Here is a 24,752-nt window from a genome sequence, read left to right as displayed (position 1 = left end):
CATTCATAGATCTGGAAGAGCAACAGCCTACTCAAAATCTGCTATAACTCCCCATGAGGAGTTCTAAACATTGCAAGGCATTAAGCATCCAACTAAACTCATCCATATTCTAGCCAGTACTAAGAATTGACAGAACACTCACAGGCCACAGGCACTCAATCAAAAGTACTTTAAACATTGCCTTGATATCTCCATTCCCTTGCACCTAAATTTCTTTCTTTCTTTTCCTCAATTACAACATAAGCTACCATTACATCGAGTATCGAGCACAACGCAGAAGCTAGGATTACAGCCGATATATTTGTAAAATCAGACAATAATTCTATGAAAAGTACAACAAAAACATAGAGTTAGCTTTTATACACAGCAAAATTACATCTAGATATTGTATATATGCAGAATGGATAGGCACCCATTTCTGATAACACAAATACCAAGGTGCAACAGGATACATAATTCGTTTGGTCACCATATCCACCAAGATCAAGCTAGATATCATTTTGAATCCTTGGAAATGTTCCCAGACATATCAAGGCACTACCGTCCGTCATTTCCCCTGCCGCAACATGCCATCGCTTTTAGAGAATGCTCACGTTGGGGCAGGCAAGACTCAGAAAAAAAGATGGAGACAGAAATATTTCTAGAGTGAATGCAAAGGGACAATGAAGGAGAGATCATCCACCATTCTCAGGGTCACCTTGCAAGAAATTCTCCAAATAGGACAGTCCACCTACCTGTTCCCAGACGATCCACAGCTAAATACATGACATTACCAGCTCAAATGGATCCCGGGACTCCACACTGTTAGTTACTCTCCTCAACCATAAATCTATGAACTACACCTTTCTGACTGAAACCAATTAACCCTCTAACGTCCAAATTCAAAGCAAATTCTTGGTGTCGAAAACAAATTCAATACTACTTAGGAAGGCGACAGTGCTAAAGCACGTCCCTTCCCATATGACACATGAACGCTAAGAGCAATTCATCCCATCTCAACAGAAGATGGCCTTCCCTATCAAATAACACTATATCTCCTCAGGGTCAGATAGTACTGAACTGGGACCATAACGAGATAGAAGTTGGAGAATTCACAAACTGGTTACTTTTAGCTTCTCTGACGATTGGTAATGACTTCCCGTGTGATTTCAATATCCAAACACCGTCAACTGGTGGGTTCAATATGACGAGAAGAAGAATGTCTGTTACTTCCCGCCCAAGCTATTTGCACGCCTACCTCAAACTGCCCAAACCGTGCAGTTGGGAGGTGAAGTGTACAGCTCGAGGATTGGAAAATCTTCCCCCACAACTTGACACAGATGGGCAAAGGGCAGTTCCTTAACCTTGAAGAATCGAGCTAATATGTGAAGAGGATACAGATCCATGATCACTCAATAGATCCTGATTTTCTTCTGCTAAAAGAAAATTCATGCTTCTAATCAGTATGCTCAGCAAATTTTCTTGCAGTGCAGATCATTTGCGGTCAGTTTCTCGTTCACTGCTGCAATCTGTAAGGAACACAACGGTATTTGGCAGAGAAGTTATCAAAGTTGACCCTTTTTCTGTGTTGACGTTAACTGAAGTGGTCAAAGGTTCAGTCAATCTTATCTTAATTCACATGAAACAAACGGATCAGTGTACAGTTGTCTATTCTTTCTATTTTGCTTTTTTTTTTGGTGGAAGAAAACTTTCTGTTTTGACCGAAGCAAATATGACAAGTGATCAATTACATTGGTAAATTGGGATTTTGCAACATTCCTGCCTTGTTTGTGTCATTCCAATCCTTCTTAATACCTTCCCCTTCAGTCATTTTCATGCTGAGAAGCAAGAGAAACAATGGAGAAAGTGAGATTTATGCTTCTCTTGGCTATAACATTGTGTTGGGCCACATTGGCTAATAGTGTATCTAGAGAATCAATGAACAGAAAGGCTTCAGAGGATGATGATGATGTTGATAGGAGACTCAAGCTTCTCAATAAGCCTGCAGTAAAGAGTATTCAGGTATCATATTGCCTTCAACTTTTCTTGAATAGGCTTTCTGCTGATATTCATTCATGGTTTGAAGAACCAGTCTTTTTCCACCCTTTTCATGAGTTTTTGGCCCGAAAAAGACTTCTTTTGTTAGGGGGACAAAAAAAAAATTCCGACCCGTTTTCAGGATTTCGTCTACTTTGCGTCAGCTTGCACAAATATCTTGTAAGACTTCGATCTTTCAGTCATTTGAGGTGTGTCTTCATATAAGAATATAATAAACTCAGTTCCACAACAGTCATTGAACATTTGCTTTTGGTAAAACCTGTGTAAAGATCAGTTCTGAAAATCTCAACGGCTCTGTTGAGTGCAACCCGTGTGTTTTTGCGGAGCCATTTCAGGAAAGAGTGATCACATTTTTTGAGTTTAACTGCATATTATGCACCCATCTTTTTGCTTAAGTCAAATCAACAGTACTCATCCTTTGGCTCGAGTTGATAAGCAGAGGATGCAATTGTAAGTTAAGGTCTTTCAGAAAAGTTGTTCTCTCTTTCACTCTCTCACACTCACTCACTCATTCACTCAGACACAATACGGAAAAGTGACGTTTCGGACACCCATTTGTTTGTTAGCTACTTAATGTCCATAATTAATGAAAGCTTGTCCACTTCCAATAAATTAAACTACAGACTGAAGTTAGGTTCTGTTTGATTGACAGAGTGCAGATGGAGATATCATCGACTGCGTTGATATACACAGACAACCAGCATTCGACCATCCTGCATTGAAGAACCATGTCATTCAGGTCCGTTTCCGAACCTTATGTCTCTTACTTACAATGACTTTTTAACCACAACATTATTCGAACCAGCTAGGCTCTGGAACTCAAATCAGCAGATTGCACGTTTTGATCTTATATGTGGAAACCAGCATGATTTTTTCTTTCTTCGTTTGTTGGGATATTACTTGGAAACTTTATTTTTTATCCTTCCTTCAAATGCAGATGGAACCCAGCATTAAATTGCCTTCAGAAAACAAAGCAACAAAAAATGAGTCCTCAAGACCAGTGCTACTATCTCAGACTTGGCAAAAGAGTGGAAGTTGTCCCAAGGGAACTATTCCCATCCGACGAATCCGGCGGCAAGACTTGTTGAGAGCTTCTAGTCCTGAGCAATTTGGGAAAATGCATCATCCTCATTCACAGGACCACGTGGAAAATTCAACCCTTAATGAAAACGTTTGAGATGTGGTCATCAATGGAACTAAAGTCTCTCTTCCTTATCGACAAGATCTTTCTGTAAGCATTTGTTTCGACTGAATTCAACGCGCCATGTTCACTTTATTCTGCTGGAAACTTGTTCCCTCAGACGTTCAGTGATTAGTGATACCATTTCACTATGTTTCTTGGCCAGCAAGCAATCCTTTTGACAGTGGGGTACAACTACATAGGAGCTTCAGCCGATATAAATGTCTGGAATCCAAACCTTGATTTGCCAGATGACTTCACTACAGCCCAGATATGGCTTCTGGGTGGCCCTGGCGATAAGTACGAAAGTGTTGAATCAGGATGGATGGTCTGTCTTTCGGTTTTTGTCTGAACTTCTTTTATTTTTCAACCTGCTAGTTTGTTGTTATCTTTTGAGATGGCTGAAAAGATTTTCTTATTCCCAGGTGAACCCAAAGTTATATGGAGATAAGCGAACTCGTCTTTTCACGCATTGGACCGTGAGTACTCTGGCATCATTATGGACTATTTTCTTCATGGTGGAGCTCAACTATTTAACCAATTGTGTTATCTTTCATTTCCTTTATTCCTCAGGCTGATGGAAACGTTGCCACAGGCTGCTTCGATTTGACCTGTTCTGGGTTCGTTCAAACTAATCACGAGGTGGCCCTCGGCTCTGCTCTGAGTCCGATATCTTCTGAATGGGCACAATATCAGATATCAGTCGGCATCTTCCTGGTACTTAACTCTCAATCTTCTCTACTTGCAGCCGGCAAATCCGTGTTTGAGCGGCCTAGTTTGACATTTAACTGCCCAGAGGTCTTAACTTAAAAGTTTTAAGTTCTCATTTTGAAAATACTATTTCTGAGCAGAGATAGTTATCATTGAATCAGGATCCACAGACTTCCAACTGGTGGCTACGCCTCACGAACAACCTGGTCGTTGGGTATTTTCCCGCATCCCTTTTCTTCTACTTGAAGCGCAGCGCCATAATGGTCAATTGGGGAGGTCAAGTGCACAGTACGATGGTGAAGAAGGCTCCTCACACCAGAACTGGCATGGGAAGTGGGGAGTACTCTGAGAAACTCTATGGCCATGCCTGCTACATCAACCATGTTAGGATTGTGGACTTCTCACTTGCACTCAAGTACCCTGAATGGGTTGGGGTTTATAACGATGAAGCGTATTGTTACAATGGAGACAACCACAGAGACGGGTACATTGGTGAGCCCGTGTTCTACTTCGGCGGTCCAGGCCAAAATAATTTCTGCCCTTGAGTGATGTGAATGTCATGCAAGTATCGCAGACAAAGGTTCCTCTCAGAGAATTCCATTTGTGGTCACGAGCTTTTGAAACTCCCTTTAGTAAAAGGGAAATGGCTTTTGCCATTGTACATCCCTATCGAATCCCCAGAGATGACAAATACTATAGATCCAAAGTTCCCTCATCAAGCATCAGTAATACTTCCATAACAAGGAACTGCTCGGAAGTCGAGATTTACTTGCGGGTACTAAGCAAGGACATGCTGAAATTGGTCCATCCTAATGCGTCGTCGCGTGCATCATACGGAGCGAATTCACAGACCCTATAGTCACAAGCTTTTCACCCCACTTAGCAAAGAAAATGATGAAGTACTGATACAACAGGTAAAACACGAGCTTCGATTGGAAGTTACATTGTAGGTATACATAATACACCAGTCCACTGGAACAAAATCTTCCTTACCCTTATCAAAAGACACTTTTAGCGACTTTCACCGAGATGACAAATGTAATATGATGATGAACTTCCATATAAAATTACCTAATTTACAGACCTATCTATAATGACCGAAAGACAAATGGAACACTAATACAGAAACTCTCACAATCAGAACTCAAATGAGTTTCTGAATTTAAAACTTTTAAGAAAGACGGAGACAGTTAGCCAAGCCCCTACATGGAGTCGAACTGTTTCCTCTCTTCTTGTATAGACCTGAATATTCGAGCCACAGACTCGGTTGCAGATCTAGCATTGTGAGGCACGCTTCTAATAACCCTTGTTGGCTGGTCTGCCTCGCGAAGCTGAGATCCCCCTTCAGAAACCACTGGAGCACCAGGAAAAAGCGGGAGCACTTCTTTCCCCTCCAAGGATTGGACATTCACAAGTCCCTTTGGTGGTTTCTCGCTAGGACTGCTCGCCGTGCTCACCTGCAACTCACTTTCTTTATTGGCTTGGGATTTGATCGGAGCAATCGATCCTTTTCTCTGCTTAGGTATGTTAGATGAAATTTGATGTCGCAGATTGTCAGCTTCCCCTCCAGATAATTGGTCCGTCTGACTGTATTGGACAGGTCCAGAAAACCGGTTCGTTTGTTCTATAGATGAACCTGAAGCATTGAAGCTCATGACGGGCATACCGTACGTGGGGAAATAACTGTGGCCTGGTGGAGGAACACCCGAAGGGAACCCAAATCCTTGGTGTTGGTGATGGTGATGCAATGGAACTCCATAAGCAGGGTTTGGGATGTTCGCCATCAATGGGGAAGAGTTGTATGGCCCACATCCTCCGCAAGCCGTTCCCGTATATCCAGGGACAGGATAGGGCTTGTAAACGAGCCCCTCCGAAGGAGACATGACAGGGATCAACCATTGGTGACCTGATGACTGAGAGTAACCCCACGGGCCCATTTTCATATCAGGCACAACGGGTGCAAGAGGTGGGTATCTCATACCAGGCCCATAATCTGAAAGCTGATTGCCACTTCTGACAGAAGAAATCGATGTCTTCCCGACTGCATTCTCTGCAGAACACTCCATCTGGTGGACAGGCTTCTCAGACTCCTCTTTGTGCTTTGTAGTTTGTGACAGATATCTACCATTATGGTCGTCACAAAATTTCTTCCCAAGAGAGTTGACTAAAGAAGTTTTGCCTAAGCCAGAAGCATCCTCAATCAGAAGATGTGGTGACCCAGCGATCAACTTCTGTACCTGTAAATGCACAAAGATATGTTACTACTAGACTTCGCCAAATAATTTCATTGAAGAGCGACATCCAGCATACCTTTATCAATCTATGCAACTCAAAGACTTGAACTGCAAACACTCTCTGTTGACTGAAAAGAGTAACAGGGAGTTATGTCAAAACAGAGACAATAACAAATTCATTGACTTAGGCATACAAAGACAGGCTTATACTCCAATCAAATCAGATGGCCAATAGCATTGATTTGGAAGAGCAACAGTCTACCCATTATCTGCTATAACTCCACATGAGGAGTTCTAAACATATGAAGGCATTAAGCATCCAACTGAACTCATCCATGATATAGCCAGTACTAAGAATGACAAAACAATCACAGGCACCCTAAGCGTACTTTAAACATTGCCTTCATATCTCCATACCCTTGCACCTAAGTTTTCTTTCTTTCTTTGTTCTATCACAACATAAACTACCATTACATCGAGTATTGACCACAACACTGAAACTAGGATTACAGCTGATATATTTGCTAAAATCAGACAATAACTCTATGAAAAAGTGCAACAAAAACATAGAGTTAGCATTTATATACACTACAGCAACATTATACCTAGACATTTTATATATGCAAAATGGATAGGCACCCATTTCTGATAACACAAATACCAAGGTGAAACATGACACATAATCCTTTTGGTCACCGTATCCATCAAGATCAAGCTAGATATCATTTTCACCCCTCGGTAATGGTTGCAGACATATCACCGCACTACCCTCCGCCATGACCCCTGCTGCACCATGCCCTCGTCGTTAGAGAATGCTCACGACATGGCAGGCAAGACCAAGAAAAAGATGGAGACATATATTTCTAGAGAGAATGCAAAGGCACAATGAAGGAGAGATCATCCACCATTCTCAGGGTCACCTTGCAAAAATTCTCCAAATAGGACAGTCCATCTATCTCAGACGATCCACTGCTAAATACATGAAATACCACCTCAGAGGGACCCTGGGACTCCACATTGTTAGTTACTCTCCTCAACTATAAATCGAACTACACTTTTCTGTCTGAAATCAATTAATGCTCTAACTGAAATTTAAAGCAAAATCTCGGTATCAAAAACAAATTCAATACTACAAATATGAAGGTGACACTGGTACAGCACGTCCCTTCCCAGTTATCTCACGAACACTAAGAGCAAAAGCCAATGTCGAAACAAAAGGAGAACAAACAAAGTCCAAATACGCCTTAATCATTGAAACGTATAAACCCATAGTTCAACTGAAAATCAAGTCATAGTTTCTAGTTCAACCAGAAAAAGGGAACACTCATATGTTTGAGATAATTCCTAACAAAAGCATAAAACTATTCCTCCCTTAACATTTGGAAGACGATCACGTATTAGAACATGTTTTCCAAGAATAGTTTTTATCTTAAGGTTTGACTGGACAAGCAACCAATGGAGTCGTCTTGGACTGTAAGGCTCATTATCAAAACACCTAAGAAAAGAAGCGATGACAAGATGATGACCAAAAAGTATCAAATATACAAAATAATGGGAGCATTGTACCCAATGTCCTTAAAATTTGACTTTTTTTGCAGTTTAGCCTAAACATTACAAGTTCTGATCACTCAACTTTCATAAACAAAGCAGACAATTTAAAAAGAATACTTAGGAGTTCTTGTTTACGTGCACGAACAAAATCACATAAAATTGGAAGTAAGGCAATACCAATGCCATATTTTAAAGCTTGGTGAACCTTCCAAAGGTAAGTATACAGGCACTTACTTGACAATTGCTCTCCGGGCCTTCCAGAAATGTTTTTGACCTATAATCCCCACAACATCATCAGGAGAGATATCCAAGCCCGACACTGAATCTGCGATGGAGACTTCGGATGCATCGTCATTCCTGCCAGTGTCAACCATGGGCAACGCGCCACATGTCACATTTGAGTTTTCCTTACCAAAGCTATTAAGCTCAGGTGGACATCTTTGGGTTTCTCCCAAACGAGGTTCGTGGCTTGGCCAGGAAGATATTCCCTTCTGGATGTTTCTCGAAGTTTCTTCACCTTCAAAATCTTGTGCATGCTCTTTTGATTGTGGCCCATCTCCATTCCCTTGCCGTAGTTGTGCATCTGGACCACGGGACGTGCTAAAACTTGCTAGAATTGGAATTCGAGTTGCGTCAGCTTCCTTCAATGATCTACGACCATTCTCTGCAGTGGCTGCATTCGTATTGGATCTTATAGAACCATCTAAGTTTAACTCTTGTCTTGAAGTAAGACCTACTGAACTAGATCTGTTTGGATCATCACTGCAGGAGCTGTGCATCTTTGCTATATAATCTGGAGCATTATCCCCAGCCTTACTGTTCTTGTTTTTACCTTGACCCGTTCCTGACTGAACATATACAGGAACCATAAAATCATCTCCATCACCTGCATTTTTTCTCTGTTCCACTCTTGCCAGTGAATTAGCTGGACTAGCCCCACCGGACTTGCCAGCATTCAATCTCTCAGAAAGATGAGTTGGAGTTGAAGGAGGTAAGTGAAGTGGGAAGAACATGTTCCGGCCGGATCCAATCCCCTGAAATTGAATGGTTGTCTAAGTGATTTGTAAGAAGTAATGGTACTCCCATATCAACTTGTTCCACAATGAAAACTCATCCCAATTAGCATTTTCTCGTGCACAGAATAGCTCAGCAACATAAAATACATACCAATCCCTAAGGTCACCAGAGAAGGAACCTCCTAAAGAGCAGAGTTCACCAGAAAAATGTTTTGACAATAAGTGAATCACTTTTGACACAACAAACTAAAATCCCATAAACACCACCTATTATCATCACTTGTTCCAGTCCATTAATGGATTTCTCAACACCAGGGATCAATCACTTATGCAAACAACAGCGTATCACCAAATTCAACAATATCTAGAGAAACCATTCGCACAGAAAAATCAACAGCTGGCAACTTCTAGAGAAACTTTCCTTCCCTAGAAAACAGTAACTTCAGGGTAAAGATCCTGCAGGTTTTCACATGGACATGACTTAAGCAGCATTGAATTCAAAGCAAACAGGCAACAAAGTAAGGAAGAAATACCAATCATATCATTTACCTGGTTTGAAGATGCTGGAGAAACCAAATTACTGCTATTATTGGGATTGAGAGGCGACATCCCCGGACCGAATCTTTGAGAAGGTATGCTGAGCTGCTCATAAAGGGCCATCTTGTTCCTCGGAGGCGCTCTTGGCCCTCCTTTCTCCGTATCATTCACATGTAACCTCGGGAACATGGGCCCCATGATCTTCTCATCATCTTTCCCTCTCTTCATTTTTGTTTCCTCTAACTCAACACCTAATCACACGAGCTTATAATTTCCTAGATTTTCACCAACATAACCCATGAAACAATACACCCCAAAACCAATACCGTGACAACCGACCCAATTTCACACCTCTTCAGCCGAATGAAACTACCAATTCCCTTATCCTAACAGAGACTGGAGATGATACCCAACTTCATGAAAAACTGTGTCTTTCTCGCAGAAACAGAAAACTACCCAATCCGGGTGTCAGAGTCCGGTATTATTTTGACCATAGGCCCATATCTGAACCAAAAAAAAAGTATCAGACACCACAAACCGACTCAATCAAAACTCAGACCTAGACAAACCCAGATAGCAGAAGATCTCTCCCCGAATTCTTCGACTTACCTAGCTCTCCAGCATCAACACACGCATGCAGAGCCCTGATGCAACCAGACCCAGAAGCCAAAAACGGTTCGATGCGCTCGATGAGGAGAGACCACACGTTTTCTACAGGCACAGATATCATAACAAAGAAAATAACCCAAAAAAAAAAAAAAAGGTGGAGCAAGTCTGATATTTGCGCAGAATACAAGTGAAAGAACAGATTCGAGGGAGAGGGAAAAGCAAATGGAATGTGAAAAGAAAAGGGCTTGAGGTTGAATTAGGGATTCGCCCAGATAAGGGATCAACAGCGATTCAATCGTCTTGAGGAAAGAGAGGAAAAGGGGCCAAAAAGTGCAAGCTGGGTTGGGACCCATTTGGATAGGACTAGAAGGTCTCTTTTTGATATTAAATATGATGATGACGTGGCTTTCTTTACCTAAGATTAGACTTCCTTGTCCAATGTTTAAACATAGTTTTGTCGAGCTACAATCATGCTGGTAACAGTAACCCAAAATGAAGTCCGGATCAGTTTTTGCGCACCCAGGACCCCTTCGAGAGGACGTGAATTTTCTCACAAATCTCAGACTTAATTTCTCGAGATAAATTAACTAATTAGTTATATCAGATCGCCTCTCGTAAAGATTTAATTTCGCTTTTGCCACCCAAGCCCATGTAATGTTTTTCATCCAATAATTACTTAATGAATTAAATTGAGATTTGAAACGTTATTCTCATTTATTCATTTATTTTCTTATCTTAAATATTAAGGCAACCTTAATGGAGTCCGTGCAAGAATACCGTGTTAATGGTTACGATAAGGAGATGGCTCATTAGATTAAAATAAGTAAGGAGGTATTGCACTCATATGCAATTTACGATGTTCCATCGAAATAATTGCTTGTCGATCGGGGGATTAGAAGGCCCCGTCCCACCCCATTTCGATCAAGGCCACATGCTAATTCTTCATTCACCATTTCGTAAGTTTTATCCGGTCCCATCTTAAATATTGACGCTTCTAGCTTACGTGAATGAACAGTCAGAAATGCTTAGGACGCGCTGCAAGAATACTGCACCATTCCTAAAACGATGTTTCAGCTCTGGTCATCCGAGAAGAAATTCATGGCTTCAATCGCACACTTCTCTAAGACTCTAACCAAGCCATGGGATAAAAGCTCTCTCTCTCCCTCTCTCTCTCTCTCTCTGTGTCTCTCTCTCTCTGGATGTGCATGGTCGGGAAGAGGGTGGCGTTCAATCGAGCCACGTGTACCTGTCTGGTTTTCTTTTAACTCTCGAAAAGCCTGTCCTCTCCGGGCCCCACTCCTCTCTCCTCGTTCTTGAATTTCCCTTCTCTTCGGTTGTTGTTGCAGATAGAGATAGAGAGAGAAAGAGACTGTGAGCTGCGTGGTTTGTTTAACATCGCAGAAAGGTAAAAAGAGCTCTGCTGCCACCGGCTCGAGTCCACTCTCTCTCCTCCCTCGACATGGAGGACAGCTTGAAGAGCACCCACGGAGGAAAAAGAAAAAAAATTCCCTTTTTGGTCCTTTTCCCCATCTTGACTCTTAAAAAAATCGAACTTTAGGGGAAAAAACCATGACTAACATTTGTCCACTATCGATGAAAACGACCACAGACGATGTTTAAGATTTTGTGTAAAACAAAGCGGCGGATCACACATGCTTAGATCCTTAACGCTGGATATCAAAAATTTGAAAAGGGCGAAAGGGAATATGAGAATAATATTGTTTTTTTTTCGGGAAAATAATAATGATAATAAAATCTCTTGAAAATTCCAAATAAGGACCTAAAGTGCTCTCATTTTCTCAAGTAAGAGCTTGAAGTGAACCTTATTTCACAAAAAGGCATGGAGTATCCTTTTTGTTTCAAAGAAGGAGCTAGCCAAGGGTATTTTCGTAATTCATCTTTTGATTTTTTTTTTCCTTTTTTCGTTTCTTTTTTCCCTTCCAACACCAATGTAACAACGCCTACCCCTCTCTCTCTCTCTCTCTCTCTCTCTCTAACCCACCAAGGGCGATTGCGCGGTGAAGGTGAAGAAATGGGAGGATGGGGTTGGGGAGCTAGAGTGGTTGAGAAGGAGAAGAGCAAGGTTAAGGTGTCTCGAGATGGAATTGACATCGTCAAGTTCTTGTCTCTGCCGGTGGAGAAGAGCAAGGTTAAGGTGTCTCGAGATGGGATTGACATGGTCAAGTTCTCGTCTCTGTTGGTGGAGGAGGAGGAGCTAAGGAAGTGCAGCGTAGAGGTTGTTGATGGTGCGAGGAGGAATTCAACATCTTCAGCGGTGGTGAGTTCCAGGAAGAGGAAAAAAAGAGAAAAAAAAAGGAAAAAAGAAAACATAGAATAAGAAATGAAATTATGAAAATGTCCTTGGTCGGGCCTTCAGTGAAACAAAAAAAGCACTTTAGGCCCTTCTTTAAAACAATATCCACTTCGGATCCTTATTTGAGAAAAAGAGAGCACTTCGGGCCCTTTTTTGAGTAAATGAGAGCACTTCATGCTCTTATTTGGAATTTTCCCGTCTCCTAAAGGGATAATAAAATCTCCTAAAGGGTGTTGGAAAAAATTAATTTTTTTCACGTCCGATGAATCCAATTCTCGAAGGTGATGAAGATCAAGTGAAGCCCATTTGCACTTTTATCCTCCAGCCCATCATCTCTTTTCCTTTCTTTCTAGGCCCTGTGTGTTTAGCAAAGCCCAGCCCAGTTCACCTACTAACGAAAGGGAAAGGGAGAGCTCGATTTAGCATCACAAATACATGTTTATCCATTAATCTTCATCGCCTTTTTTTTTAATTACATCTCTTGGCTTATTTGGCTGATTGTTCTTTTATAGAATCGAGATTCCGATCAAGAATGTCATTGTGAGCAAAGCTACAACAAAGCACCTGTCACAATTAAAAAAAAAATAAAATTAATTAATAAAATACCTGTGAATTATTATGTAAGGGTGTCATCCTCAGGAAGTTCGAATCAGAAGAGCAAAAAGGAAAACTAATCTATCAGATCACATTTTAGAAGATAAGCGTGTTGTACTGTTATTATCATTATCGTTTTTATTATTTATCAAAGGCAAGTAATTTTTACAAAGGGTTATTGTGATAAACAGTAAGATAACTCGTCATGTTACATGAATTTTGTATTTTCTTTAGAATCGTTTTCATCTATAACTCAGAATCGATGAGAACTTAGAGCATCTATTGTCTCGCATGTGAATTGGGAGCTTGACGGAATTCAAAAGTTAGGAGCTTTTTCACTCACCAGACGTAATAGAGATTAAGAAAAAAAATATATTGATTGAAAGAACCATGAAACGACATGGTTTGGTGAGCAAAACGACCTCTTCCCGCGCGTCACCGAGGCTGACATTTCGTCGAAGGAATAAGGAGGTACACGAGTCATCGTCTCCATGAAGCAGCTAAAGTCCACAAAAGTCTCCTCTCCCTCTTTCACTTTGCGGGGTTTTCTTGGAACCTCTCATTCCGGCCCAAGAACTTGAACTTTCCACGATTTAAAAGGTTCGTATGTTCTCCGTTTCGGGTATTCCCGGAAAATTACTCGGACCCGTTTGACACGATACCCCTTCGTTGTGTGTCGCAGTCTTTCTGGAATCCGGGTAAGCTTTCTTGAGCTCGGGGAAGGAGAAAGTTCTTGTCTTGAGGAAGAGGAATTTCCAATCATGTTTCAGAAAATTTTCACGAAGAAGAAGGATGATGTTGTCAGTGCCAGAACGACGATAGATAAGTTGAGCGAGGTAGGATTCTGATCGTCTCTCTCTGTTTATTTGTTCAATGCAATTTCGGTTGCCTATGGTATTTTTCTTCATTCCAGTTATTTTTATTTTGATTTTTCAATTTCTCGTTGGCGGTGTCCAAAAGGATTGGACAATAGATTTTCTGGAGGGTCATGATGCCTTTTTTTTTTGGGTTGGAAGGGTCATGATGTCAGTAGTCGGAGGATGATCTGGTTTATTGACCCATTTATCAGTTGATGTTGCTTATATGTTCAACTTCAGGTCATCCTAGTTAAGCTTTGTTGGAGGGATTGGCATCACTACATGTATTTTACCATCGGCTAGATGATTTTAGTTTATGGAATTTATTTGATTATGTGATTGGAAATTTCCATCTATATCTCATTAGCTGGGTGAAGTTAACGAAGCAATATATTAGATGCAGTTATAAAGGCCCCTTCTGAAGCCGACGATCTGTTCTCTACTTTTTTACTAACTACTCATGTGATACTCGGTTCTTCGAGTTACGAAGTGATGCATTGCGAAGCAGAGCTGCTACAATGAAGGCTATGCATAAAGCCCTGTTACAGATGCAAAACTGCTTTTCTCTTGATCCCATGTGTAGCATGTTATTATACCTGTTTAATTAACTGAAAATCGTGGGGAAATTTGCCGGAGAGCTTCTTCAGATTGTTACCTCTGCGACATATCATTGTAGACGCTGGAGATGCTAGAGAAGAAGGAGAACTTCCTTGTGAAAAAGGCGGCTGCAGAGGTCGAAAAGGCCAAGACATATACCAAGGCAAAGAAAAAGAATGGTACTTGCTTCCCCTGTTCTCTTTGGATCATCAATTCTGGGAATTTGAAAAGTTTTAATAAATTTATCGTGTGATGGAAAGGGAATGTGAATAGTAATGATGCAGAGTTGTTCTCGATGACTCTTCAAATGACTTAGCCTTGGCCATGCAGTGTGCTCAAATGTTATATTTTGGATAATGAAACTGTAGCTGGAGATCGTCTGATGCAGAAAACCCAAATCAGCTGACGTGTCCTGTGGAAAAATTCTCTCTTTTTGTTTGTACAGTTGGTATCCGGAAGCACGCTACTTTGGTCGCTCTGCTGTACCATTATATATTTTAAACCGAGACATTGATTCTTAACATGGTTAAGCATCCTCCTCCTGACAATAATTAGCTTCAGTAGCACCAAATAATTATGAAGTCTTGAGGTGCTCTAGATAGCTTGTTCTGTTGTAAGTCTGACATGGTAACTCCAATTGGTCTCAGATTCTTGCTAATTGTCTCCTGATTGCGGAGATGTAGATTGGAAACTCATTTGTGCTTAAATCACTCGGTAAATGTGCATATTAATGTTATTTGGCAGCTGCTATTCAATGTTTGAAGAAGAAGAAGATGTACGAAACACAAATTGAACAACTTGGAAGTTATCAATTGCGCATACATGATCAGGTATGCTTGCTATTCAGCCATTTTCCTTCCACTTGGATGCTCTGTCTCTATGCTTATAGTGGAAACACCTAAACTCTGAAACTGTGGCTCCATTTTAAAAATGTTAGATGATAATGTTAGAAGGAGCCAAAGCTACAACAGAGACTGTTGATGCATTGCGAAGCGGAGCTGCTACCATGAAGGCTATGCACAAGGCAACGTATGTACCATTTCCATCTATATCTATTAGTGGAAAAAAAATGGAGATTCTGTGTCTGGACTTCTGTATGCTGTTTTGCATGGTAGATTTTACCATATTCAACGCAACAAATCTGCTTTTATTTTTGCCAGTATAGTAAAAAATTTGATTGAGACTATTTAGGGTGGGTTTAGTTAAGCTTTTCCAAGGGGCTTTCAGCCCTCAAAGCTCCTTGGAAGAATGCTGGAGCATTTGATCCAAATGCTGGCCTTTGGTCCAGCATTGGGCTTTTAGCATTTGGTCAAATGCAAAAATACTTTTTTTCGTTCCAAAACTATTCTCACTGTTTTCCTCTTTTTTTGACTTTACCCCTTCTCTGTTACTGTTCATCTTCTTCGTTGGTTGAGGAGTGAGATCTGGTGTTAACTGGCCAAGGGATAGCGAGGGGCCAGCAAGGATCGGTTGCCCAGGCAAGGGCTGCTGCCCAGGCGACAATGCCTAGGTCGTGCGACCCAGGCGGCAGCTCCTGGTTCACGCGAACCCAGGCATCACCTGAGGTCACGCGATCTTAGGCGGCTGTCGCTTGGGTCGCTCGAACCTAGGCGATGGCCGCCTGAGGTCAGGAGGCCTTAGGCGAGGCCTGGGTTTGTGCGACCTAGGCGGTGGCTTCTAGTTCGTGCGAACCCAGGCGTCGCCTGATCTCAAGCGGCCCTCGTTTGGGTCGCACGACCCTCGGTGAGGGCTGCTTGAGGTCGGGCGATGGCCGCCGGCAGATCTGGTTTGCCGGCAGCCTGAAACCTTTGCTGGTCCGGCGAAGGTTATTTTTGATTAAAAAAATAGAAAATTGCATTCAAAGCTATTTTTACGAAATACCAGTTTAACCAAAGTCCATTTCAAATGAGTTTTTACTAAACGCAGTTAGCATTTTATCAAATCCCTTGAGGTTGAAGGCATTTGCATTTTCTCAAAGCCTATTCCAAATGCTGAACCAAACCCATAGTAATTGGTTGGATGAAATCCAATTTAAGTGTTTTCCCCTTAAAATTGAATTACTGATGGATCTACTGCAGAAGTAGTTCTAAAAGTGTAGAAAAAACTATGAGATGGACTAATACCCTGTGAAAGGGATCACATGAAATGAACTGATGGGAGACACTAAGAGAGTTTTTTCCTTTAATGTACTTTGTACTATAATCAGGCCCTTTTGTCTTTTTGACACTAGGAGTGCCCTTTTCTTCTCTCGTTTCTTTGTCATCTGTAACATTGATCTTAAGAACGACTGCATTAATGTGTAGATGCTGCTTCTATGCTCTCCTTGCGTGAAATGTTAGAGGTTTATTGTGATTTCTATTATATATCAGGAACATCGACGACTTGGATAGAACAATGGACGAGGTCAACGAGCAGACTGAAAACATGAAACAGATTCAGGAGGCCTTGTCGACACCGATTGGTGCAGCAGCTGATTTTGATGAAGTAGCAACTCTAAAAGTCGCAACTTATTTTTAAAAAACTTCATGATAGAACATTTGTGGCTAAAGTAAATTCCGACTGCTATGTCAGGATGAACTGGAAGCGGAGCTTGAAGAATTGGAAGGGGCTGAGCTAGAGGACCAGCTTCTCGAGCCAGCCACGAGTGCTCCTCCTGCTCCAGTGCGCGCTCCTGCAGTCAAGCAGCCGTCACGTCCTCATCCAGTGAAGAACACGCCTGAGGATGATGAGCTCGCTGCCTTGCAGGCAGAAATGGCATTGTAGAGAGGTGAGTCCATAATATCTATTTCAAGTTTCTTGGTTAAGCTTCCTCATGGCCTTCATGTTGTTTTCTTTTCCTGAAGTTGCGTGACATCTTGGTGACTGACTGTGGGGCATTTAGCTAACGCTGTCTCTCGATTGTGATTACGCTATCTTTGAACTCAGACATATAAGGTCCATACTCCTATGATTGTTGACAGCGTCATTTTCTTGCATGCCTCACTTAGTTGGTCTGGTTGACCACTTGGGCCTTTGCCATTGTCAATATTGAAAACGATACACGCAACAGGAGGACCTCGGCACATCCCATAAGCCTCTTTCTTCTTTTCATTGTCTTCAAGAATTAGGTTCTTAAAGTACTTAACTCGACCAAGGGTGATAGACATTTATTCATCCTCTAATCTACTTGTCTTTTTGTTTTTGCAGCTACCCATGTTGAGAATAGACTCTGTAAATTATCGAAACGGCAGGAGAAATATCAGTACTACTTTCTCCGGTAGCATCGACCATCTATCGCTAGGACTTTTTTCTACTTGAAATGAAGTTGACTGGTTATATAACACACTCTGCATAGATGGATTAGCCACATAGTACTACATCTGCTTCTAATAATGTAGAACCTCTCTCTCTCTCTCTCTAGCTGTTGCCCGGCTGTTGTGCCCTACCATGTATATGAAGGTCCGGCCATTTACTTAGCGTATGCATTAACCAAAAAAGAACTTTCTTGTTTTCATCTTTCCCGAACACAAATTGCTGATCTGGGAAGCTTGAGCAACCCATCTCATTTTGATTGCTGCGAAAATTTGGCATTGACAATTATTCTTGATGAATCATGCCGAGAAGCACGGTGGTTCCGACGTTTCGTTTGGGAAAAAAAAAAAAAATTTAGGGATGCGACCTTTTGGTTTAGCTAAAATTTCACCCGTCGACAGATTATTTTGTTTACACGAGACTGGTAGAATGCACAGGTGGTGGGGGAAGCATTTGTTCTGGCTTGGTAAAATGTGATTCATATCTTCTTTCTTCTTTCTTTTGGTTTTTGCGTTTTAGGCATCGGAGGCATCTCTCAAAACATCGTACTTCACATTTTATGACATGCTGGTCATTTAGATCTTCCAGAATCACATGACAAGACTTGGTAGGTGTTGTTGCGGGACGATGGCGCATATGGGTTAACTTTTATTTTTAACTTTATGTTGTATCACCAAAAAAGTCCTAAATTTATTATAATTATGTCAATTCAGTCATAAATTTTTATTTTTTTTTCAATTGAGTCTTAAATCTTTTGTAATTGTGTCAATTTAATCCATTTGGTCTGTCGGTCTTGATGCGGATAATTTTTACTAGTATTTTAATATTTTAAGGATTTTAAATTATTCTTAATGTCTTTTTTTTTCCTTTTCTTCTTTTTGTTATGGGTCGGTGCCCTAACCAAATAGAAAAGAAAAGAAAAGAAAAGAAAAGAAAAAAATACAAAGTAATAAAAATATTTGAAGAGCATTAAAATATTATTAAAAATTGTAGCCGGCGAGATGGACTGAGTTTACATAATTACAAAAAGTGTATGACCCAACCGATAAAAGAAAGTTTAAGATTGAATTACCACAATTATAATAGGTTTATGATTTTTTTGATATTTTTTTTCCAAAATCATGCCGATAGCACATTTCGACTTTATTTTTTAGGAGCCGAAACTCTCGAAACTTTCATAATGGTCTAATAATATTTGTGATTTTGATAAGAAAACAAAAAGGGGCCTTCCATTTTTCGTAAGTGTACTGTAAACAAACAGGCCTAGCACCAAAGATTAATTCGATTTTGTAATGGTTTTTTTTTTGGTCGAAATTCGATTTTGTAATGTAGTCGCCACGCAGTGCAACAAAATCTGCAGAGAATGGAAAACGTATTAGGGGCTTCGTTTGGCACACGGCACTGTTCATGAATGTACCAAACCCCAGTGGAGTCAATACCTTACTCGAGCTCATAGAATGTCATGGGATCTAGCAACTCTGTGATTGGGCCGATGGGCACAAGGCTTAAATGATGGGCCTAGGTAAGCCGTCTACTTCTCGGCACAATCGGCCTAGCCCAAATCAAGTCAATTTCGCATAAAAAAAAAAGTGATAACATTCTTAATCACAGTTAACCATGAGTAGAGATGTTAAGTGAGTGGGTCGGATCAGATTTGGATCAAGGTCGAATATGGTCCGATCATATTGACCCGTCTAATCCGTATTGACCAATATTTAATAGCCCATACTCGATCCAATTCATTTTGACCTACATTAGCAAAACACACTAATATTCTAGAAAAACCTATACAACTCATTTAATCTATTTTAAACTCTTCACATGTATGTGTTATACTTCACATCAAATAAAGAAAAGTAAATTAAATAATAACAAATTAGTAAATTAAATAAAAATGATATTACTAAGTACTTTCATGTAATAAAAAAGTGAATTTTTTTTCACATTTTTTTTTAAAATTTGTTTAAAAAAATTAATTTTTAAAAATTTTTTTATTATTAAAAATATTTTTAAAATATTTTTAAAGTAATTGTTATTTTTTTTCTTTCATTTTTCTCTAGCGAGCAGTGGCGACGGACGGTGGCAACTGGCGGTGGTGGTCGGCAGGCGGTGGTGTTCTGATTCGGTATTCTCGCCGCCTGTGCTTGTTTTGTAGTTCGTGTTGTGGGGAAAAGGAGTTTGGAATGCACGTGATTCGTGTTCTTGGTGTACGGACATGGTTCCCTTTTCGAAAAGTTGCATTTTGGAGAAGACGGTTTTGCCTGCTGAACTTAGAATTTGATGGGCAGAGGATGCGGTTTACGTTTTGATATCTTGACAACATGATTGGTTCCTGCGTTGAAAGATGACTGTCTGGTAACTATTTTGAAATGGAAACCCTTCGGACGGTATCCATGAATTTCGATGAATAAGGGTCGGATTAAGAAGATATAGGCGTTCGATTGATTTCTAACGTGGGATGCATGTATGGGAAAATTTACCAACTCGGATTCATAACATAGTTCGCTGGAGCTGATCTGTAGGGGAATTTTGGTTGGCGGTAGCGGCGGTCGGCAACCGGCTGCGGGGGGCGGCCTGTGACTCAATCCAAGTACAACAATGATTTAATCTTTTGATAGGTCGAAAATGGATCCTATATGGGTTCCATGTGTAACCCATTTTTGATCCATCAAATTTAGCTTCAATTTTTTGGACTCATTTTTACAGGGTCCTTTAAAATCTAACAACCCATGTAAAACCCATTTAATCAAAATATGGGTCAATAATGAGTCATGGACCCGTATTGACAGCTCTAATCATGAGCAAGAGTTTTCTATGTTCGGACCAGGTCCGACTAGCCCATCAATAGGGTCCATACCATGTGGATCGATACATGTTTATCACATGCCGATGGACCTAGTCCGGGTGCATCGGATAGAACTCCGAAAATGCTCAAATGACATTGTAATTGAGATGCCGAAAGATCATAGCAGGACAATCGTCAATTCTCTACGCTGCTCAAAACTATATTATATATATTTATTTATTTTCTTCTTAGGAAATCCTTTGTTGGGTGCAGGAAACTCCAATGTTTTTTCAAAGGCAGGCTTGATTTTGGTTTATCCAGCTGAACACTCTACTGTCACGGTCTATCCCACACTTTTTTCCCCGCCCACAACATGGACCGGTTCGAAAGCTCGTGCCAGACGGCGATTCAGTCCACAAGCTTGGTCTCTTTTTTCTTATACATGATTTCACTAAACGTGCTCTATGTTTGACTAACCGAGTTTCGTTCCCCGCATGAAACACAAAACCGCTTTTCCAACAATTCTAGTCTCAATCTAATGAGTCTGTGGGTGGAAAGTTTGTTCATGCATATACACCTCTTGTCCTTCTAGGACCAAAACAGGAAAAATTACCAAAACAGTCTTAAATCTATTGTAATAGTACCAATTCAATCATAAATCATTTTTTTTTGGGCCAATTCAGTCCTAAACCTTTTGAATTTGTGTCAATTCAATCCATTTGGCCGATCAAAGCTGTTGTGGCGTTGTCGGTGCTGAAATTTTAATATTTTTTAGAATTTTTTAATTAATTTTTTTTTTATTTTCTGTTTTTTGATCTTCCTTCTTTGTGGTAGGCTAGCTGGCCGGTGCCCTCGTCCCGACCTGGGTGAGCCAGACGAGGCTGCCTTGCCCTCGGCTCGCGAGTCGAGAGCAAGGCTAGCCTCGGCCAAATTTTGGACGTTGAATCACTGAACCTCTGATTTCCGGTTTTGGTGGCCACCCGCCAAAAGCTTTGCCATTTCTCGCCTCCTTTTCTCCATGAGTAAGCCTTTTAGCATTCTCTCGCATTTGCTCCTATGTTGTGCGTGTGGGTTTTGTACTGTTCTCTATTTCTTTGATTCTTTGTCATTTGTTCAGGTTCAAATCCAGTCGAGGTTGGCCTCACCCGTGATCGGCGAGGCCGGGACGAGGGCTTCGTGGCCCTCGCCCAATGGTCGGCAAGCTCTGGTGATCCTCACCAGCCAAAGACTGAAGACAAAAAAAACATGAAGGAAAAATAAAAAAATGAATAAAACTATTCTAAAAATATTAAATAATTGAAATATGATTAAAATTTGCCACGTTAAAGCCAACCGGCCAAATGGAGTGAATTGGCTTAGGACTGAATCGACAAAAAAAAGAAGTTTAGGGCTGAATTGGCATAATTACAATAAATAGAGGACTGTTTTGATAATTTTCCCGACAAAATGCAATTTCCGTATGTCTGAAGAGACTTTGCTTTTTTACTTTTTTCTTATCTAAATTTTGTGGCTGGCGCACTTTGGTTGTTTTTAAAATGATACACTTGAAACTTTACCAATAGATGAATAATGGCACGTAAATTCACATCTATTAGAATTCTAGATAACATTTCAAATTCTAACTGGAAAGTAGAAAGTTGCTTCTTCTGAAAAAACTTCACCAAACAGGCATGACAATCAAGTCGTATTCTGATGAAAGATGTTATATTATACGGAATGAGTTTGGGGTTGCAAAGTATGTTCACGCTACATCGATTATTCAAGACAAAATAGGCCGCTCAATGCCTTTTCACTCGCGTTTTGTCACTTCTCAAGGAGTTGGACCTCGTCCCAAGATATAACACGACACGATACGCTAAACTCATCATCTCCTCGCATCTTTGGCCTTGTCCTCCCATGTCTTACACAAAAGGTTCCATGTAGGAGTTGTGTGTCTTTGATGAAACTGTCACAAAACCCATGCTACTTCCATGAACACCGCCCCGCCCCCCCAAACAAGAATACCCAGAAAGGGGCAGACAACCTTATGTCATGCTTCCCAACTCATCTTCATCGTACCTTCCTCACAAGTCACGGATCACAAGCAAAGCAAACAGGACCAAGTCAAGAGAGACCTCACAACATGTGTGTATGTGTGTGAATGTGAGAGAGAGAGAGAGAGAGATGGATGAATTCACATTGCTTGAGTTAGGGTTGTCTACATTTTGACATTTTGTGCATGGGGGTGCATCTTTTATTGCTTTTTCACTCACCTAAAAGTATGTCTCCAATGAATCCAATTTAGAGTTAAGTTATCTCTTTTTTCTTTACTTTTCTGATTTTTGCTACTACCCATAAAATTAATGCATGTCATCTTGGAGATTCTCTCCTTATCTTCAACATCAAGAACATACCCAGAAAGAGCAATTTGAGGGGCCAACCAGAGTTTATAACGAGTTATTTATGTATTAGCAATTTATTGTGGGCACACAATGTTTTAGCAAATGGATAAAGTAAAGGGTGGTTGTACTAACTAGTTTATATGACCGGCAAGATTTAATACAATCGTTTGTTTAACATAATCTCATAAATGAAGAAAGCAGGAGTATACAAGGTTCCAAATTTGCACCATTTTATTAACAAGTCATTTGATTTGAACATATGAATCTGTCCTCTCAATCTACTAGATCATAAAGACAAGCAAATTATTTGAAAAAAAAATGCCTAGATTTCATAAAAAAAAAATGAATGACAAATTGAATCTCCCTATCCAGCTAGAACTCGCCTTCTCTAATACATCATAGGCCATCTCTCCACATCCGGTTGTAAGTCTCCAGTTGTTCTCTTCCTTCAGATATGCTCATCAAAGCCTTATCCTGGTTCAACCCCCTTGTGGCATTGATGCAATCTCTGTGATCATTTGATTGAGCAGAGCTCGGATACAAGGTGGCCGCCGACAATTCTTCGTCACTGGTCCCTTCGTCGAATAATAGCTCGTTCACGACGTCCCACAAATACCCCATCCCGTTATTCGTCAATAAGCTGGATTCTCCGAAACTATTGCTGTCTCCGGCGAGCGAAATGAATTCGCTATCCACTCCAAGAGAAGGCGAACTGTTTGAGATGCCCAAACAATAGTCTTGGGATGATGACGATGCTGACGACAATGAAATATTGCTCCCGCCGCTCATTGTGATTCCACCTCCGATTTCGGATGCCACATTGGACCCCACGTTACAATGGTACAACAATGATCCTTTCCGAGCATCGGAGAATGCCGGTAATATCGCTGCTGGACCTAGAGGTTGCGAAGCTGGGGTGTTGTTAATCTGGTCGGGACGTACATTTTCGGGCACGGGCAATAAATGTTGTGCTAGGCCATGATCATCAGGAGTACCAACAACGTTGGTGCTAGGAACACAATTGACACGATTCCATGTAGGATTGATCTTCTCATATGTATGTAGCTTCTTCTTCAGTTTGGTGTTCCAATAATTCTTGATGTCGTTGTCCGTTCGCCCCGGTAGTTGAGATGCTATGATCGACCATCTGACAAAATTAAAACAAATGTGGGGGCAAAAAATGCATTAGTTGATTTATACTAATCAAGGGCCAAATTAGCTGGCAGCGAACTAATCCTGATTACCATCTTGTAAGCAAGCAAAGGAAGGAAATAGATGGAAGTTAATTAATGATTAACCAATGACTTGCCTGCTTCCTATTTCCCTGTAGAGACTGCATATGATCTTATCCTCCTCCTCCGTGAAACCGCCGTGTTTGACATCGGGCCTTAAGTAATTGAGCCATCGCAAACGGCAGCTCTTGCCGCATCGCTGGAGACCTGTTTTATAGCGATGATCAATCGGTAAGGTAATTGCGAAAATTATGAAGCCAAAACACGATATAAAAGCAAGAAAACTAATGAAATGCAAATCACGTTATTCGGGGCACGTATATTGATCTCCCAGAACTGGGCACTTCTCAAACCCTAGGGAGATGACTGTATTCCTCACGATAGTGTGAAAAAATCATTAATCTAGTTAAGCTATTCAAGATCTACATCCCCATACATGTAGATGCAGACGATCCAACAAAGACCAAAGATATGGAGACAGACAGAAAATGAGCTGAGCTTCACCTTGACACCAGACAAAACAAGGCCAAAACCGAAATGATTTGGTTAGGGTTTGTGATGGGGGGAATACGGTAATGAAAAATAGAGAAGCCGGAGAACGAACCAGCTTTCTTGGGCAAGGCAATCCAGTTGTTGCCGGTGCCGCAAGCCTCCACGTAAGACTTGAGAGCGGCGTCTTCCTCCGGCGACCACGGCCCTCTCTTCACGCTGTTCTTGTCGCAGCACGGTGTTCTTCCCATCTCTTCTCTCGCTCCTTCTCTCTCTTACCTTTCTTTGCGACTCGGAACGATTTTTCACAGGCTCTGTGAGATCTCAGAGAGAGAGA

At 40.9% G+C, this 24,752-nt stretch overlaps 4 protein-coding genes across 5 annotated transcripts; 2 read left to right on the top strand and 2 right to left on the bottom strand.

The window, feature by feature from the left end:
• Positions 1–1,810: 1,810 nt before the first annotated feature.
• On the top strand, positions 1,811–4,473 carry LOC115756789. Its single transcript, XM_048278017.1, has 7 exons — positions 1,811–2,001; positions 2,690–2,776; positions 2,975–3,208; positions 3,375–3,545; positions 3,643–3,696; positions 3,791–3,934; positions 4,090–4,473. The coding sequence occupies exons 1-7, from the start codon at positions 1,837–1,839 to the stop codon at positions 4,471–4,473; spliced, it is 1,239 nt and encodes a 412-aa protein (XP_048133974.1). The 5' UTR covers positions 1,811–1,836.
• A 363-nt stretch (positions 4,474–4,836) lies between these two features.
• LOC115756758 (protein EARLY FLOWERING 3) lies at positions 4,837–10,192 on the bottom strand. The gene is made up of 5 exons (XM_030696657.2): positions 9,876–10,192; positions 9,279–9,770; positions 7,948–8,747; positions 6,239–6,290; positions 4,837–6,165 (listed from the first exon to the last, which is right to left on the bottom strand). Exons 2-5 carry the CDS (start codon positions 9,492–9,494, stop codon positions 5,131–5,133), a joined length of 2,103 nt encoding a protein of 700 aa, XP_030552517.1. The 5' UTR covers positions 9,495–9,770; positions 9,876–10,192; the 3' UTR covers positions 4,837–5,130.
• A 3,031-nt stretch (positions 10,193–13,223) lies between these two features.
• On the top strand, positions 13,224–17,609 carry LOC115756793 (vacuolar protein sorting-associated protein 32 homolog 2-like). 2 transcript variants are annotated; one of them, XM_030696710.2, is made up of 8 exons: positions 13,224–13,383; positions 13,466–13,619; positions 14,317–14,416; positions 14,982–15,067; positions 15,175–15,266; positions 16,607–16,721; positions 16,809–17,004; positions 17,424–17,609. In XM_030696710.2, the coding sequence occupies exons 2-7, from the start codon at positions 13,545–13,547 to the stop codon at positions 16,998–17,000; spliced, it is 660 nt and encodes a 219-aa protein (XP_030552570.1). In that variant the 5' UTR covers positions 13,224–13,383; positions 13,466–13,544; the 3' UTR covers positions 17,001–17,004; positions 17,424–17,609. The 2 variants fall into 2 exon arrangements, with proteins under 2 accessions (XP_030552570.1, XP_048133920.1); XM_048277963.1 differs by having other exon boundaries at positions 13,277–13,619.
• Positions 17,610–22,911: 5,302 nt separating this feature from the next.
• On the bottom strand, positions 22,912–24,752 carry LOC115756784 (transcription factor RAX2-like). Its single transcript, XM_030696697.2, has 3 exons — positions 24,531–24,752; positions 24,004–24,133; positions 22,912–23,841 (listed from the first exon to the last, which is right to left on the bottom strand). The coding sequence occupies exons 1-3, from the start codon at positions 24,664–24,666 to the stop codon at positions 23,091–23,093; spliced, it is 1,017 nt and encodes a 338-aa protein (XP_030552557.1). The 5' UTR covers positions 24,667–24,752; the 3' UTR covers positions 22,912–23,090.

The sequence above is a fragment of the Rhodamnia argentea genome, chromosome 4 (assembly GCF_020921035.1).
Source record: "Rhodamnia argentea isolate NSW1041297 chromosome 4, ASM2092103v1, whole genome shotgun sequence".
Lineage (NCBI taxonomy): Eukaryota > Viridiplantae > Streptophyta > Magnoliopsida > Myrtales > Myrtaceae > Rhodamnia > Rhodamnia argentea.
The sequence above is the reverse complement of the archived record's forward strand: the minus strand, read 5'-3'. Positions and strand labels throughout refer to the sequence as shown.